At 40.9% G+C, this 18,013-nt stretch overlaps 1 protein-coding gene across 17 annotated transcripts in view; it reads left to right on the top strand.

The window, feature by feature from the left end:
- Nucleotides 1-18,013, top strand: part of MYCBP2 (MYC binding protein 2) — a 216,616-nt gene that overhangs the window by 128,397 nt on the left and 70,206 nt on the right. For all 17 annotated transcript variants that reach the window (XM_075199851.1, XM_075199857.1, XM_075199864.1 and 14 more), the window contains 4 exons: nt 1,549-1,636; nt 3,315-3,364; nt 7,860-8,032; nt 13,265-13,409. In XM_075199851.1, the coding sequence (XP_075055952.1) occupies nt 1,549-1,636; nt 3,315-3,364; nt 7,860-8,032; nt 13,265-13,409 (456 nt within the window). The remainder of the gene's footprint in view (nt 1-1,548; nt 1,637-3,314; nt 3,365-7,859; nt 8,033-13,264; nt 13,410-18,013) is intronic.

Below are 18,013 nucleotides of genomic sequence, written 5' to 3'. Positions count from 1 at the left end.
TTGCTTCTTACATTTCTGTTTCTCCTTTTCAATAAAATGTAAACTTTGGGGGGCTTACACAGCCACAACATTTAAAACCACTGACAAGTGAAGTGAAAAACATTGGTTATCTTGTTTCAAAGGCACCTGTCAAGGGGTGGGATATATTAGGCAGCAAGTGAACAGTCAGTTGTTGAAGTTGATGTGTTGGAAACAGGAAAAATGGGCAAGCGTAAGGATCTGAGTGACTTTGACAAGGGCTAATTTGTAATGGCTAGATGACTGGGCCAGAGCATTTCCAAAATTGCATGTTTTGTGAGGTGTTTCCGGTATTCAATGTTTAGTACCTACCAAACATGGTCCAAGGAGGACAACCAGTGAACCGGCGACAGGGTTATAAGCGCCTAAGGCTCGTTGAGGCTTGTGGGGAGTGAAGACTAGCCTGTCTGATCCGAGCCCACAGAAGAGCTATTGTAGCACCACATTGCTGAAAAAATTGATGCTGGCTATGATAGATAGGTGTCAGAACACACACTGCATCACAGCTTGCTGCTTAGCAGCTGACTGGTTGGTGTGCCCATGTTGACTCCTGTCTGCCATCAAAGGCACCTACAATGGGCACTTGAGTGCCAGAACTGGACTATGGATCAATGGAAGAAGATGGCCTGGACTGATGAATTACATTTACTTTTACATTATGTGGACAGCCGGGTGCGTGCGTTATTTACCTGGGGAAGAGATGGCACCAGGATGCACTATGGGAAGAAGGCAAGCTGGCTGAGGCAGTTTGTTGCTGTGGGCAATGTTCTGCTGGGAAACCTTTGGACCTGGCGTTAATGTGGATGCCAGTTTGACACGTACCACCTACCTAAACATTGTTGCAGACAAAGTACATCCCTTCATGACAAACGGTATTCCCTGATGCAGTGGCCTCTTTCAGCAGGATAATGTACTCTGCCACACTGCAAAAATTGTTCAGGAATGGTTTAGGGGCATGACAAGAGTTCAAGGTGTTGATTTGGCTACCTTATTCCACGAATCTCTATCCGGTCAAGCATTTGTGGGATGTGCTGGAAAAAAGGTCAGAGCCATGGAGGCCCCACCTCGCACCTTAAAGGACTAAAAGGATCTGCTGCTAACTTCTTGATGCCAGACACCACAGGACACCTTCAGAGATCTTGTGGAGTCCATGTCTCTGTTTCCTTTTTTCTCCTATTACCCGTGATTTGGTTATACAGAGTATATTTTAAAAGTCCTGTGTCATGTCTTCAGTTTATTTTGAGATGGATAGGAGTAGATAGATGACAATATATAACAGGGGACAAGTAAATCCATTATTAAACTCATACGGATGTTTCACAATTCAAATCTACCCATCACCTGCCATATATTTAACCGATCAGATGTACCTGATGACATCCTATTATCCACATTGTTTTTGCAGGCTTAACCCTAAATTCCAGGTGTAATATAGATGAGTGCTACAACTTTATCTCACTGCATGTTTGATAGATTTTTCACCATGGTTCTGAAAAAGATTAAGATTATTGTCTGTGTCTCTAATTTTAGGGGATTATTCAGTTGGAAAAAGAGTTGGCCAACCTAGGCGGCATATGTGCTGCTGCTTTAATGAAGAAAGATCTGGCCCTCCCCATTGGTAAGATAACTAGTTTTACTGTTGAGTGGTGTATGTAGAATTTCAATATGATCTTAATTTTCAGTGATTAGTTATGCTTGTGAGCCTTTGTTATACTGTTATTTGAGGCATGCTAACCTTAAATATTCTTATCTTAAAGAGTTTGTCCACTTTTGTACAATCCCTCTTTTAAATAGAAATGTGCTATAGTGACAGGATGGACTTACTCCACTACCATGTAAGCGGAAGAGTTTTTGCAGATTTGTTGGGGTTTCATTTCTGACCACACACCTAATAGGAGTTACTCGGTCACCAGACACTTGGTGTGTGTCACCTGGAAATGCTTTTGGGTAGTTTGTGTAGCTGCTTAACATCTCTTTGCTGGTTACCCTGACTGGATTCTACTTACCATTTTAGTGTAGCAGGCAGAGCGTTGAATTAGAATGCTGGTTTGAACACAGAATAGCCAGGGGACAGGATAATACTGTAGCTCTGATTAGTGGTCACAAGATTTTACCGAAATATACAGTTTTTTCATACATATTGGTAGAGGGTAATCCAGCCCTTGTTGATTAAACGAATCCTGGTTGATTCACTTTCCTTGTATTTGAATCAGCCTTGACCTTTTCACGCTTTAACATTCTAATCGGATTCAGGGGGTGCTTTCACCCACATATATTGCTCCAGGAGGATTGACCTCTTTAAATTCAGCTGTGCTACTTTGCTCCATGGAAAAGGGTCTGGCACTGCTGCTCTCCCCGCATGGGAAAATGGCCTTCAGATCAAAATAACACTGGCTACCTTCTCTCGCACTATACATGGGTTGCCAGCAATCTGGAGTGGGAAATTCAGGTAGTGGAGGCAAGGAGTGACCCGGCCACAGCTATGTATGTAAAGGTAGTCTTTGCACAGCAGAAATCAGTCGGCCCTATTCAGTGGAGCACAATAAAAGTGAGGGAGGTGGGCAGCACATACAGAAAGGAGGCTGGCCAAAAGTGACATCCCTCTTAATTGTATCGCTATGTATTGCATAGTTTATGCTATTTATTAGTACAGGATATGAGCTAACTTTGCTTGTGACTGCCTCCCTATTGTTCTTCTGTTATTTTTAGACTTTGTTGTTTAACCCCTTTCACAACCTGATATCAGACATTCATTGGCCAGAGAGCTCTGAATCGCTATTAGGAGATTATGGGGTTCACGTATAAACAATGCCTCTCAGAGTTTAGCTTGTATATCTTTGTAGAACTGAGAAACAGAAACATTTTGATAGTTATAAGTGGATTGCAAAGTCTTACAGGTCACAGTCTGCACAGCTTTCATTATACACTGCTGCAGATGGATTCAGGTGTTACATGTTTGAAATAAATGGCTATTCTGCGTATGTCACTAATGTTTTCATTTATTTTCCATATTTCCTTATTATAATTTTGTAATTGGGAACTTCCTCACAAAATTAAGAAACCACCTTCTGTTATGTAAGGCATTTACTTAGGTTCACCAATTTATATCATCCTATCCATCCACGTGCAGCATATAGTACTTTGGTTTGATGGACAAATTTTGTTTTTACTGCTAGAATTGGCGAGTATGAAGATAGTCACCCTTGCACGGCAATTTGAATATGAAAGATCTCACCATTATGAGAATAATTTTGAAGTATAAAAATGATAGTTTTCCCATTTTTTTTTGGCAACAGGCAGCGAATTGGAAGAAGATCTGGAAATTGTTGAAGAGGCTGCTCTGCAGGTAAAATGATGAATATTAAAACTAGCATTATGCCTGGAGCGACTTTACTCATGTTAATGGTTTTTCTGAGAGGTCTGTGACTTTCATGTGTAGGGAAATTAGGCCAACATTTAAAGGAGAACTCCAGCCAAGTAAAAAAATGTGTGTTATATATACTTAATTATAGGAGTCATCTTCTTGTTCTTGTTTGCCAGAGGGTTGGTAAAGGTACAGTGAACAGTATACACCTGAGTACTTTGTATTTCAATAGAAGAGTTGTGAAGCCACATGATTATCCACAATCACAATAGACCAAATAGAGCAGTGATGGTGCAAGTATTTAAATGTTATTCCTGAAGATTCCTGCTGGAGAGTGCAGGACCAATCAGGTCCTGCACTATTTGTGACATAGGCAGCCAGTGGGAGTTCTCCAAGAATTTCCAGAATCCTGCATCAACATCTTGTTGGAAAGTGACACAGTGAAGGCTACCTGACATTGACCCCTGCTGTCCTTGAACAATCTTTATTTCAGGGATGTTTTTGTTTCTTTTTAATTATTAATTATTGTTCTTTTTCTGGTAATATAATACTAAGTGGCAACTTTGGTCTCAGACTGCAACGTATAATATTCTGCACTTCTTTCTCCGGGTATTTCTCTTTTTGTTTGGATGTGCCTTACTAGCAGGGAGCTCATTCCCAAGATGAAAATTCCTAAATACCTCCTTTTAGTGGTCCACAATTATGTCTTCAAAATGTCATTCCATGACCCCAGAGTATTTCTTGTGTTGCTCTTCTGTCCCACATTTTTGATGAGTTGATGAGCGAGACATTCCTGGTGATGCTGGCTCCTAATTGGGCCCTATCCTTCCTCCAGTCTTGCAAGGTCCGTCCTGACCCCAAAAATGACATCTGATAAATTCCTTGATTCCATCACATCTGTAATGTTATTGTAATTATAGTTACTGTTACCATTTCTTGTAAGAAAGGCATTCAATTCATTCTTAATCTCGGTGACCTTGCTATTATGTGGTAAGGAGTTCCAGAGTTTAATCACAGTTACAATAAAAATAATTTCCTACGCACATGATAAATCATTGTTCCTTCTTCCATTTACAACTGATGATCCCTTCATCATCATCACCATTTATTTATATAGCGCCACTGATTCCGCAGCGCTGTACAGAGAACTCATTCACATCAGTCCCTGCCCCATTGGAGCTTACAGTCTAAATTCCCTAATATACAGAGAGAGAGAGAGTGAGACTAGGGTCAATTTTGATAGCAGCCAATTAACCTACCAGTATGTTTTTGGAGTGTGGGAGGAAACCGGAGCACCCGGAGGAAATCCACGCAAACACAGGGAGAACATACAAACTCCACACAGATAAGGCCATGGTCGGGAATTGAACTCATGACCCCAGTGCTGTGAGGCAGAAGTGCTAACCACTAAGCCACCGTGCTGCCCTAAGCCATCCCTTGTTACCTCTATGGTCCTTGATATTAAGTTTGTTGTTGAAATCTTTTTATTGACTTTGGATATATTTATACATATTGATTAGGTCCACCTCTAAGGTACCTTCTTTAGGCTTTTTTTTTTTTTTTAAATAAGTTAGCCATTCCATTTCCTTTTATTACTGCAGTTGTCTGCCCCTGAACATTCTTAAGTTCACCTATGTCCTTATGATGTGGTGCCCCAAAATGTACCCCAGATTTAACTTTTGATCTAGCGAGTGATTTACTTTATAGTAGTAGTTTGTTTTTCCCCTTTTTATGCATCCCATGATTTAATGTGCCTTTGCAGTTGTTGCCTAGTTCCCTGTGCATTTTCTGCTTATGCTTTTTTCAACCAATGTTCAAATTAATGTGTTAGGTTGTTGTAATAACTTTGATACTAGGTGCGTAACCTTTACCCATTAATCTACAATAAACTTTATCTCACATGTACATGTCCCAGTGCTATTTTGTCTATATCGTTCTGTAGCAAGCTACTATTCTTATCTGTGTTAATACTCTATATAGCTTAGTGTCATAAACAAATTTAAATACCTTACTTTTAAGGTAATTTGCATTTTAATAAAAAGAGTGGAATGTACAGGACCTAATACCTATCCCGGTAGGTTGGTCTGGGTATATGGGAAACCTCAAGAGTAATAGAAACCCCTCCTTCCCCTGTCTCTCATTCATGTACCAACCCCTTGGGCTAGGTACTGGTGTATCGTTAATTGTACTGTCTGCACCTACATCTTATTTTCTTTTGTGACTGATGCAGTGACACTCAAAAGCAGAATTAGAATCATGTTTTCACACAAATTGTAGAACTTAGGGCAAGAAGAATCTCTTTTAGTCCACCAGGAGGTGAATATCCTATTTGCAGATCCTTATTGAGACTGACAGGATGCATCTCTCTTATCTAATATATATAAGCCTAGCGGCGTGTGTTAGTGTGTGTGTGTGTGGGAAAAAAACTATTTTCTCAGAAAGGGCTCATCCAATTGACCTGAAATTTGGTATACTGGCATTATTTGGCAAAAAAATTATAATAGTGAAGTCAGTTAACTTCCATCATTCCCCCTTTCCCCCATGGGAGGGGTAGTAAAGGCTAAATTTACAAGTTGAGGGCTCAAACTCTTGACCGTGTGGGTATTTATTTACCAGAGCCCGTGTTTGGTCATGGACAATTGTATGTCGCATTTTCACGAGTACAGAGAAGCAGTGATGTGAAAGTGCAGGTTATGAATACTGCCCTTCAAGGAAGACTGATTGAGCACAGCGATAAGGTGTTTAGCAGAAACATTGTGTATCAAGAGGTTTTAGAACAGTAAGACGATGGAGATTAAGGATGTGGCGATGAAGATGAAGGATGAGGTGATGGAGAAGAATGATGAGGTGGTGACGTGGACAAAACCACGTTAAAAAAGGGCGCTTACGTCGGGAAGTAACGCTCTTCCCCTGAGGAGGCCTGGCCTAGCCCCAAATGCATGACAAGAACCTTTTTAACACCTTAAGTAGCTTGATTTGACTAGAATGCATGAGTATCATGCACGGGTTAACTTGTAATACATATACACCCAAACATTGCATCCATATATGCTTGTTGATTGTCTCATTCCAAAACCGTGAGCATCTATGGAGTTGCCCCCCTTCCCCTTTTGTTTCTATAACAGCCTCCATTTTTCTGGAAATTCTTTCCACTAGATTTTGGAACATGGTTGTGGGAATTCACCTCCATTCTTCAGCCACAGAAGCACTAGTGAGGTCATTCAGTGATGTTGGGGCAATAGGCCTGGCTCTCAGAGTTTCATTTCATCCCAAAGGTGTTCAATGGGGTTGAGGTGAGGGATCTTTGGAGGCTAGTCAAGTCCTTCCTCATCAAACTCTGGAAGCCATTTTTTTGATGGACCTCACTTTGAGCACAGGGAAATTGTCATGATGAAACAGGTGAGACCTTCCCCAAACCATTGCTTAAAATGTGGAGGCATACAATTCTCTACAATTTTAATGTATGATGTAGCATTAAGGTTTCTATTTACTAGAACTAACCAAATCATTAAAAACAGCCCCAGACCATTAGTCCGCCTCCACCAAAGTTTACAGCTGTCATTAGGTATTAAACGTTCTCCTGGCATCCTCCAAACCCAAATTAATTTGTCATACTGCCAGATGGAGAAGCGTGAGTTGTCACTCCAGAAAACGTATTTTCACTACTCCAAAGTCCAGTGGCAGTGTGCTTTACGCTACACTCCATTTGACGTTTGGCATTGCACATGGTGACCTGAGGCTTTTGTGTGGCTGCATGGCCATGGAACCCCAATACATGAAGCTCCCGAAGAACAGTCCTTGTGCTTGAGATTGCTACCAGAGGCAGTTTAGAACTCTGTAGAGTGTTTCAATAGAGTAAAGACTATTTTTATGCACTTCAGCACTCAGTGGTTCCATTCTGTGAGCTGCAATTACACCTAGACATCTCCACTTCGCAATAGCAGAACTTAGAGTTGCCTGGGATAGCTCTACCAGGGCAGAAATTTGATAAACTGACTTTCTAAGGTGTCCTCTTATGATAGTGATAAATACATACACACACATTGCATGGGCAAAAGCATGTGGCACCCCTTCTAATTAGTATGTTTGGCCATTTCATCCACAGTACTATGGTTGTTTTTCATCATAAATGTGTCCCTGACACAGTTATGTAGACCATGCTATGGTTGCTTTCTTAGAATTAAGACCGTATACGGTGACTGATGTCCTCAAATGTCTTTATGACCTTTAACAATTATCCGTTTTTTTGTTTCTTGGTGGGTTATTTTCAGAAGGGGCTTGTTCCTTAGTTCCCTAAAAACAAATGGAATCTGAATGTTTTTATTTTACCTCGACAGAGCAATCCGTGTGTATGATCTCCTATTAAAAAATCTTAAGATACAGAATAAATGATGCCGTTTATAGAAACAATTATAGTTATTTCGCTATTAGCATTAAGCTTAAAATGGTTACTTCATTATTATTGTTTTCCTTGTAGGTGTGCAAAACTCATTCAGGAATTTTAGGGAAAGGACTTGCACTATCACATTCTCCAACCATCCTGGAAGCTCTAGAGGGAAACCTTCCTCTGCAGATACAAAGCAATGAGCAGTCCTTTCTAGAGGACTTCATCACCTGTATGCCTGGATCCAGCGGTGGACGATTGGCAAGGTAGATTTTTATTTATAACTTTTTAACGAATTACACTGACATTTTGAAATATTGACTATTTTAGTGACCGCAGGAACCATTACAATGACCGTTAGTGTTCCTGTACTTTTATTGTAGCCAGAGCGACACTTCTGCATTTGCCTGAGTCCGTGGTGATGGAATGACCTATGGTTACTTTTAACAGAGGAGGCTCTTTTCTATGTAGAAGTTTACAGTGAATGCAGAAGTGCAATTCTGCTCTGTGTCATAGGGAAAACCTTTTTTTTTTTTTTGATGAATGGTGAAGTGCAGCTTAGCCTACATGGGAGCTTGAACTGCTAGAAAGCTGTTAGTAGAAGAGCATTTACATTTAAGAATTTCCCATAAACCACTTAAACATTGCTCAAAATTTATGTTATCACAGTTTTTTTTTCCTATAGCTACATCTGCCTGTCACATCTAAACATGCATCAAGCATTTTAAGTGTTTAACTTTTTGATGTAGAAAGAGGCAGAAGCGATATTAAATGGAATCAATGAGGAAGACTTCCTGCAAGCAAAGCAAAAATGCTAAAGATAATCATGGGTATTATATTGTGACACTGATAGGTATAGTAAGCTGCTGGCAAGATAGTTTTGTTTATCAGGAAATTACACTGCTGGGTATTATATGCTGGTCATTTTTGGTAAGATAAATGGAAGGTAAACAATACATCTATTCAAAATACACTGCTCGACTGATACAGGTGAAGAATATTGAAAAGAAATAGCTACAACACACACAAAAAATAAGACAATTGCTGAGTCAGTTTGTCAGCCAATAAACAGTGAAACATTTAATGGGTAACTCTATCCTGATGGGGAAACTCCTGAGTGATCCCATTCCCCTAGACCACCACAAATCGGCAAATTCCCCAGTCTATGCTGTAACAGACAGACCACTATTTGTGGAAAACACTTGGAAGTAAATTGAACTAAACAAGACATGGCAACGGTTTATTAACTGTTTTGTTCAGCTACATTGACAACCTTTCTATGTATTGAGTTTACTTTAAATCGTACATCGTCAGCCAGATATTGAGGGGGTTCTGCTAGTTGGGGAATGTGGGGTTATTGTGAATATATTGTTCGGTGGAGTTTTTGTTTAATAATGAGCTTGGATGGTTATTAAATTTATAAGCAGTCTAGGACGGAGTAAGGAGTATGTTATTTTTGAACAGTCAGGCTATGTATCAACAGCGATATAGAGTTACAATTGTGGTATACTTCTTACTGGACTTCACCTTTAAACCTGTTAAGAGGCCTATGCACTGATTGCATGTGATATGATTCTACCATTTAATAAAATTACTCATTCATAGTTATTTTTATGTTATATTCCAATGTTAATAACAATAATACTCACCTTGTTACCGTGCAAACCCTTTGAAAAACAACCAGGAAACATTTGGTTTCTGTTTAAGTCACTTTTCTGCAGTGAGAAGCACGAGTTATAGGAGAACTTTCTGGAAAAATGAATATAAGGTTTATATTAAAATGGCACAAAACTTGCTATTAAAAATAGTGTATGTGAGATTGATCTTTAAAGGGAAATGCATGATTCATTTAAATGTAATAATTAGGCCCTAAAGAAGAGTTTGTGTGTATTATCGCTACACAGTAAGAGAGCTAGTTTAGCTAGGCGAATTAAAAAAAAAAACGTATAAAGGATATTTCTAACATTAAGGTATGGCTGGCATTCACTGTCTGACCTGAGCATGGGTGCAGGAATAAGGGATGATACTAATTAAGCACCATTGCAACACGGTAACCTACACATTCAAGGTGTCAATATTGCACAGACAGGTTTTTTTGGTTTTGTTTTTTTTTTGGTGTGTGTTTTTATCTGTCACCCTTTGGAGGAACACTGCTCCATGAGGATATAGAGCCTCAATCAGGACATTGGCACTATTTATAAAAAAAAATAAAAAATGAGTCCCCTGACAATATGAGGGAGGAGAATAAACAGCTTGAAGATTTTTAGAATGCTCAGCGGGGTGGTTTTTCTGGGTTGCTTGGGCAGCATGTACTTTTAACTTTTCATTTTCTATGCTTTAAATTCCTGTTGCTGTTTGAATTTACCGCTTCAGCAATCGGCAAAAGCGAACAGCCTTTCCCGTTTTTCAGCAGGCTGGAGCAAGCAGAGGAGGTGCTATTCCCGATACTATCTCCAGCTCCTATTATGGTACTACTTTCGGTACTTCTTCTTGAGGGGTTCTCTTGACTCAATGACACAGGTAGAGTCTGAGGGCTCTGCGCTGATACCTTGCCATTGAGTGCAATATTACCAGACCACACATTAGAGGAGTGGCATTGAGATAAATGACTCGCACATATAACACACCGCCCAGCTCTTCCCTGCAGATGGGAGGTTTTTCATGTGTCTGCTCCCTACAGAGTTCTCAGTGTTGGTGGCTCCATCGCGACATCTTCTCCTAAGGAAGGTTCTGCTAATACAGTGACCTTTTTAGAATTCTAGAGGCTGGCTTTATGGTGTGGCAGTTGAAGTCATGATTTTTTTTTGATTTTTTTTTTTAACTCAAAAGGTTTTTATTGAATTTTTTAGAAATGCATATTACAAACATAGCAGTGGTTGCAGAGTACATACAGCCGATCAGTTATATTGAACAATCCACACTGCTTAGATAAACAATCAAACAAGTAAATAAAAATAAGAAAAAACATTGGTACAGACAACAACACATCTTATAACCCAGTATACATAAGCCGAAGACGGCAAAGAGAACAAACAAGAAAAACAGATGGATGAAGGGGGGGACAAGACAAGACAAGAGACTATCCGGTTATAGAAAGTGTACCAGTGGGTCTAGCCCAAGTACCCAGCTTAACTCAAAAACCATTCCACAGTACTCACGGATCAAAGATTGAGCTGTGATTTGTAAAGTACTCATACCATATAAACCACTTAACAAGCGGGGTGGAAGCCCCTGTAGACAAATTAAAACCTATGGTTTCCATTTTGTAGCTTTGTTGGATCTTGTTAATAATTTTAGGGAGTGCTGGAATTAGAGGTGATTTCCAGTTCTGGGCTATTGCAGCTCTTGCTGCAATGAGAATATGTCCAGTGACATAATGATTGTGTCGCTGGAGATGTTTAGGATACAGATGAAGTAATGCCATATCTGGGAAAGGAGAGATATTATTTTTGGAGACCTGAGAGATTAAATGAAAGATTTCGGTCCACAATGGTTGAAGTTTGAAGTCATGATTTTTAAGAAGAATAGGTTTTTCTGACAGGGAAAACCATGCTCAGGACCAGAAAACCAGTTGCAGCAAAAAATTATCATAGGCTCTAGAAGACCTAATTTTCTTGCTGTTAGATTAGGAACTTCCCTATTTTCTTTCTAGTCAGGCCATCTCTTGCTGTTCCTTACACGGTGGCTTGCATAATGGGTTAAAACAATGAAGAGAATCCTGAGCGAACTCCAATTTCTTCCAGAATAGATGAGGGTGCAGACCCTTTTTAGACAGGGGTTTGTCGCTTTATTTGGTCTTCCTTTAGTCCCTTGGAACTTGAATTTAGTGTTGAAGGCATTAAAACAGACTCCTCTTTGAGCCACTGGACTCAGTAGATCTCAAGGGTATCACATTTAAGACCGCTTTCCTTCAGGCCATTTCCACTGCCCTGGGGGAGTCTGAACTGAGGGATCTGGTTTTTCATGAGGATAAGGCCGTTCTCAAGCCAGAACTATACTTTCCACCTGAAGTGATTTCTATATTTCACTTAAATCAGGACTGTGATTCTAGCATTGGGTCAGAATCAATCCTTAGAGGAAAAGAGATCTCTTCATTGACTCAATATTCTCAGGGCATTAAGATATGTCAGAAGAACTCTAGACAGTAGGATGACTAGATTATCTTATGGTCCTCTCTGATGCTTCTAAAGATATTGTCTGGGATCTAAGCAGCTTATAACTAGATAGATCACTTATATGATTTGTCACATTTACATCGAACCAGGGAAACCTATTCCTTGTAACATGAAGGCTCATTTGTCCACATCATTGAGAGCTTTGTGTGCGCTGCAATTCTGTGATTTGGTTGAGCAGCTGTGGTGGGCAGCCACGTGCTCTTTCGTTTCATACATTTACAAAATTTGTTACCAAGGATGTCAGTTTAAGTAAGAAGGTGCTGTGGTATGCAACACTGAAGGGTCCGGTGGATGCCCCTTTGGTGCAGTGTCTTCCCAAGGATAAAAGAGTAAACAGGATTTTTTTTTATTTATGTTAAATCCTTTTATCGAAATCCAATTGGAGGGGGGGGGGGGTGCACAGTGTCTGCCAATTACGCTTTAGTTCTCCTGTTAAAGTTTAACAAAGATAAATGTTTTTTTGTCAGGGTTGTAGTTTTCCCTCTGTTTCTTCCTCTCTGGCTGTGTCCTGTGGGGCTTGGTTAGTAAATTAAGAGTTTTTCTGCAGGATGGGGATTTAGAAGAGAGAGGGGTAAAACACCTTGAAGATTTTTAAAGCGCCACTGTCCTAATGGGAGCTCTATATATCGCCATTGTATTGTGTACCCCAATGGATTCAGAGGAAAGAATTGAATAAGTGTAAAAATATTTTAATCACTTGTAAAATCATTTTGCAGTATTCTGTTACCAAATAAAATATCTTAAATACTTGATTGATTAGTAGCTGAAATGGTATAGAAAGTATAGAAATGGCAAGTTTTCATGCATGCTTAGTTTTATAATAAAGTGAATCCAATGCTCTGTTTTAAATTTAGCTCTAAGTTTGGTTCAATAACTTAAGGACATTCTATCCTCCAAAATTGTATTTGCTTCATTGTGTTCAATACAGGCGAATACATATGCTAGAAATATTTTTATTTGTTTGTTTTTTTTTTGTACCAACTATTCACAAACATAGGAATTGTGTATGCTTTCCTATGCCTACAATTTTTACTTTTTAGACGCACTATTTTGTTACACCCCCAAAACACATTGAGCGCTATAATACTGTAAGAGGGTTGCCACTTAGGAATAAGACACAGATGGAAGTTTATGATAAGTGGCTTTATAGTAAATGGCAAGCTCTACACACAGATTTATACTTCTATAGAAACTAGATAAAGGCCTCTTTTTCCACATTTATTTCAATATTTACATGTTAGTGTGGTATATTGTATTAGGTGTGTCAATCATGCAGGTCTCAAAACAGAACTCCACTAAAAAACATGTATTATATATCATTAGGTGGCTTCAACCAGACTCGTATGCTGAACCACAGAAGACTTCACTAATTCTTAATAAAGATGATATCCGATGTGGCTGGCCCACTACTATAACTGTACAGACAAAAGATCAATATGGGGAAATTGTTCATGTACCCAATATGAAGGTATGAAGTTTTGTTGGCTGTATATGTTTATAATGTTTAATTTAAATATAAAGCATGTGGTGTCTAAATGTCATGATATTTTGGCAAGGCAGTGTACTGTTGAAGTCACTGTTTTGAAACTACCTTTAATATTAATGGTAGATTGTTGAACTGTGATGATCAAGCTTGTCAATTAGCAATATGGGAATTGCTCAAATGTAAGAACAATTACATAGTAAATTAAAGCAAACTTATTTATCTTACTATTTTTGACATTGCAATGTTTGTTGCATGACGAAAGGATTGCTGTTCTCTAATTTGAATATCCATGGACTTTATTAAAGTGTGATTTAATTTTTACACATTATCTTACAGTCCCAGACCCTCTACTTGTTCTTAAATTAGTTAATTTTGTCCCTTCTATAAATAGTCATGTGTTCAATTCTCTCCTCAAACTTAATTTTCTTCAGTTTATGTTTAGCCAAGCCCTACAGAAAAGGGGATACTAGAGAGAAAAACAATAGAAAGAGCAACATTCTCGAACAAAAAAGACATGTCATACAAAAGGAGAAACCAGAGCATCAAGGTTGGCCACCAGGTGTCTATCAAATGGACTAAGAGAAACGGATTTTACCTATGTATAAAAATCCCATTTTCTCTATCCTCCTATTATTTCCTGTATAGGAGTCAGTTTAGGTTTAGTGCCCGGCAAATTGGGCTGTTTTATTGCAGCCCTGTTAACGTTTAACTTAATTTATTCAATTTTACTTTTGATTCGGAGGCATCTGCCTACTGTCTCCTAACACCTGCATCGTCACTGTGTAGCCGGCGGTTCCTATCTGAATCTGGCAGCTGCCTGGAGCAGGGGATCTTAGGTACCTCCTCTGCAGTTCCCCCTGCTCCCATTGCTGTACACCTTTGAGGAGCCGGCCACTGTCACCGCAGGCTGTTCTCATCATCTCTAGCAGTGGCTGCATTGGTGCCAAATTGTGGCTCAGTTGGTCTTTCTCCAAATCCCCCTGCCTCTGTATTGAGTGGGATGGATTTTGGTCCTAGACCGCTAAGGCAAGGTCCGGCTAGGCCTGTGGTTTCAGATTCTGAAGAACCAGCCTCTTGCAACCTTGTTACAGGGTTTGATTTCAGAGAGGTTGTTGCAATCCATTACAACATCATACTCCAGTAAGCACAGGCGGGTGGCAGCGCCCCTTCTGCAAAGTGAGTCAGATGCTGACTGTTCGAGAAGGGCGAAGTGGTGGTTGAATCTGATGTGGAGAATTATTCTTTTGTGAAGGAAGTTTCTCCTCACTGTCTGGGTGTGGAGAATTTGATAAGGGTTGTGCGTTTGGTACTGGAGATTCCTGAGGCAGTACTGCGGAGCTCTCGCTCTTTACACAGCGGACGAAGACTAGTCTTACAGTCAGTACTCCATGGGTCAGTCCTCGAGAGGTCAGTTGTCGGCCAGAGGTAGTCTGCAGCGTTAACGTCAGGTCTGCTCGGCGTTCGGCAGCTACATCCGCAAACAAGCAGTCGGTGTGGAGGTCATTCTGTCCCTCTACTGTCGGCCGTGGTGGGAGCCTGCCTTCTATTCAGAGATCAGTGCTTTCAGTTTACCACGGATGTCTTGGCGTGAGAAATTATGAGCCGAGGGAACCTGGTAGATGTTCTCTGGTATCCTCTCAAGCAGTTATTTTTCACGGGGGTTCCTGCATGTCCGAAAAAGCCACTGGCTCTGCAAGAGGCCATCCGCTCTTTGATTTCTTCCAGAATAGTTATTCCGGTTGAGGAATTACAAAAAGTTTTGGAGTTTTATTTTTACCTGTTTCTTGTTCCAAAACCCAATGGCTCGTTCAGGCCAATTTTGAATATAAAATCTTTAAACACCCAGGTCAGGGTGTCGCGATTCAAGCTGGATTCTTTGCGGTCGGTGAGTTACAGTATGGAACAAGGGGAATTCCTTGTAGCTCTAGACATCACTGATGCTTATCTGCACGTTCCCATCTGGGAGAGTCATGAGTCCCTCCTAAGGTTTGCGGTTCAGTCGGATCTCTACCAATTCCAGGCACTGCTGCGTGGGTCTTCACCAAGAACAAGATGGCTATAGCTGCGCTGTTGTGGTCAAAGAGGATTAGGATAATCCTGGACGATCTTCTAAAGGCAGAGTCAACAACGATACTCTTGTCCCGTAACCAGGTAACAAACCAGACTCTGGAGTCCCACTGTTGACTTCGACCCAAGGGATGATCATTTGGACTTCTATTTGGCACCCAACAACAGCAGGTGTTCTTGCCTCTGGACAAAACTCAGGGCTTACAGGAGATGGTAAGACCTCTGTTGGCTGACAAACAGACCTCTGTATATTTCCACTCATTCTGGTGGCACCGGATTGGCCTCCAAAGGCTTGGTACATTGTCGTTTTCTCTATGGCAGGAGGTCAGTCGTAGCGTCTGCTACTATGATCAGACCTTTTATGTCAAGGACAGTTTTATCATCTTGGTTTAACGGTGTGGCTGTTGAAGCCATGATCCTTCGAGCTAAGAGGTTGTCTCAGCACGTGGTGCAAACCATGCTTCGGGCTCGCTAACTGGTTTCAGCTAAAAGTTGTCATCATGCCTGGAGGACATTTATTGCCTGTGTGAAAGGAAGGGGTACCCAACCTCTCGGTAATCCAGGTTGCTTATGTTCCTGCAGGATGAGCTGGATGCTGGTCTGCTCCTTAGTTCACTTGAGGGTCAGATGTCTTTCAGTCTTCTTTCAGAGAAGACTTGCTATGATGCCTGATGTTCAAACTTTCAGGGTGTACTTCATATACAGCCTGCGCATATTCCTTTGGTAGCGCCGTGGGATTTAAAGTTGTTTTAGTTAAATGCTTTACAGCATTCCCCATTTGAACCCTTGGACACGGTGAATTTAAAGTTTTTGACTTGGAAAACTGTTTCCTTTCCCAACTCCATGGCAACCCTGACAATGGGTTAATACCCTGATCAACTTTGTGTAGACAGGAAGAAATTTGCCCCACCTGGACCCTATCTAAGGTAGCTCCTCCTCTTACTCACTGTCTTCTTTTCCTGTCTCAGCAAGTGTATGACAGGTTAGTGCAGTGTAGCATTTTTGGTTTTGTTTTATTATTTTATTCGAAAGGGCTTACCCAAGGTTTGTGGCTTTTCCTCATGAGGCTGGCTTTATGTGCAGTCCAGCGGGGCATGGGCTGCAACTGCATTGTTTTTCTCAGCTGGGCTGTTTAAGTCTGGATGCTGCCTGGACTTCCGAGTCAGGCATACAGACAGGGAGGATGCGCGTGCATGGAGAACGCGCGCACATGCGTAGTGCGCTGCCGGGTTGCTGTGCAGCACTACTCCTATTCATCTGTACACCTGTCAAGGGACAGGTGAAAAGCATTACAGGTGGAAAACATTATCCTGCGATAGACACTCTGATGTCAGAACAGGCACCTTTTAAAGCAACTGACACCCTTTATATGAGGCTCATTGTTTGCTATAGGTGGTTGTATGCTGCAGGACTTAGCAGCTATCTGGATACAGTGCACTATGGACCAGGAGCCCGCCCCAAAAAAGCTGAAGGACACCCCAAGGTAAGCCCTTAGAAGTGGGTGTGTATGTACCTTTTTTTTTTTAGTTATCCCCCCCCCCCCTTCCCCTATTGTTTACAGTACCTCTGTGGAGCTTGTGCAGGGAAAAAGAAAATGTAAAGTTAAAAATCGAGTGTGTTCAGCTTGTGATGGCCGATTGCCGAAAGATTGCATGGATCCGTTATGTACCTCAGAAACGATAGAAGAGCCTGCCCCCCAGAACAATTCAAGCAGTTCTTTTCATGGATGGGGAAGGCCATGCAGGATTTTCAGGCCCCACAGCAGGGGGGCAAAAAGAGGGACAGGACTCCAATAGCAGAGGAGAGGAGGATGTGAGGCCAGGGCCATCCTCTGAAACATTCAGTTCCCTTCAGGACTTGGGATTCCGAGTCAGATAGTGAGGCTGAGGTGAAAGAGGATCCCAGAATGTTTAATTTGGATAGCGTAAATTTTATACTCAAGCATATTAACAAATCTCAAGGCATTGAGAAACCTACAGTTCCGGTCAAGCCACAGGATGCACTGTTTTCAGAACTCCAGGTGAAATGTAGAGTGTTTCATACCCATAAGGTGATTTAAAGACTTGGTCTCTAAAGAGTGGCAAGCCTTAGACAAAAGTCATCCTAACATGGGGAGACTGAACCGCATGTACCCTTTCCAGGATAAGGATATGCTAAGATGGTGTTCGGTACATAAGGTGGATTCAGCCATAGCTGGCTTATCCTCAAGGACCACTCTCCCATGGGATGATGGGGTACCATTGAAAGACGCCATGGATAGGAGAATGGCGACTTCCTTCAGACAATTACACATCTCCTCAGGCATAACTCTAAAGTCTGGCTTCGGTAGCTAGAGCCCTTAGATTGTGGGCCAGCATGTTTACATACAGATTTTGAAGATATAAATAGTGTACCTTCTAAAATCCTTAGACGTTATGCAGAAGAGCATTGTTTTCTTGTGTGAAGCTTCATTGGATACAATTGTTAGTTTGTTTTTTCTTTCAAAAGCATGGCCTCTGCAGTTGTTGCAAGAAGATCGC

The sequence above is a fragment of the Mixophyes fleayi genome, chromosome 2, assembly GCF_038048845.1.
Source record: "Mixophyes fleayi isolate aMixFle1 chromosome 2, aMixFle1.hap1, whole genome shotgun sequence".
Classification (NCBI taxonomy): domain Eukaryota; kingdom Metazoa; phylum Chordata; class Amphibia; order Anura; family Limnodynastidae; genus Mixophyes; species Mixophyes fleayi.
The sequence above is the reverse complement of the archived record's forward strand: the minus strand, read 5'-3'. Positions and strand labels throughout refer to the sequence as shown.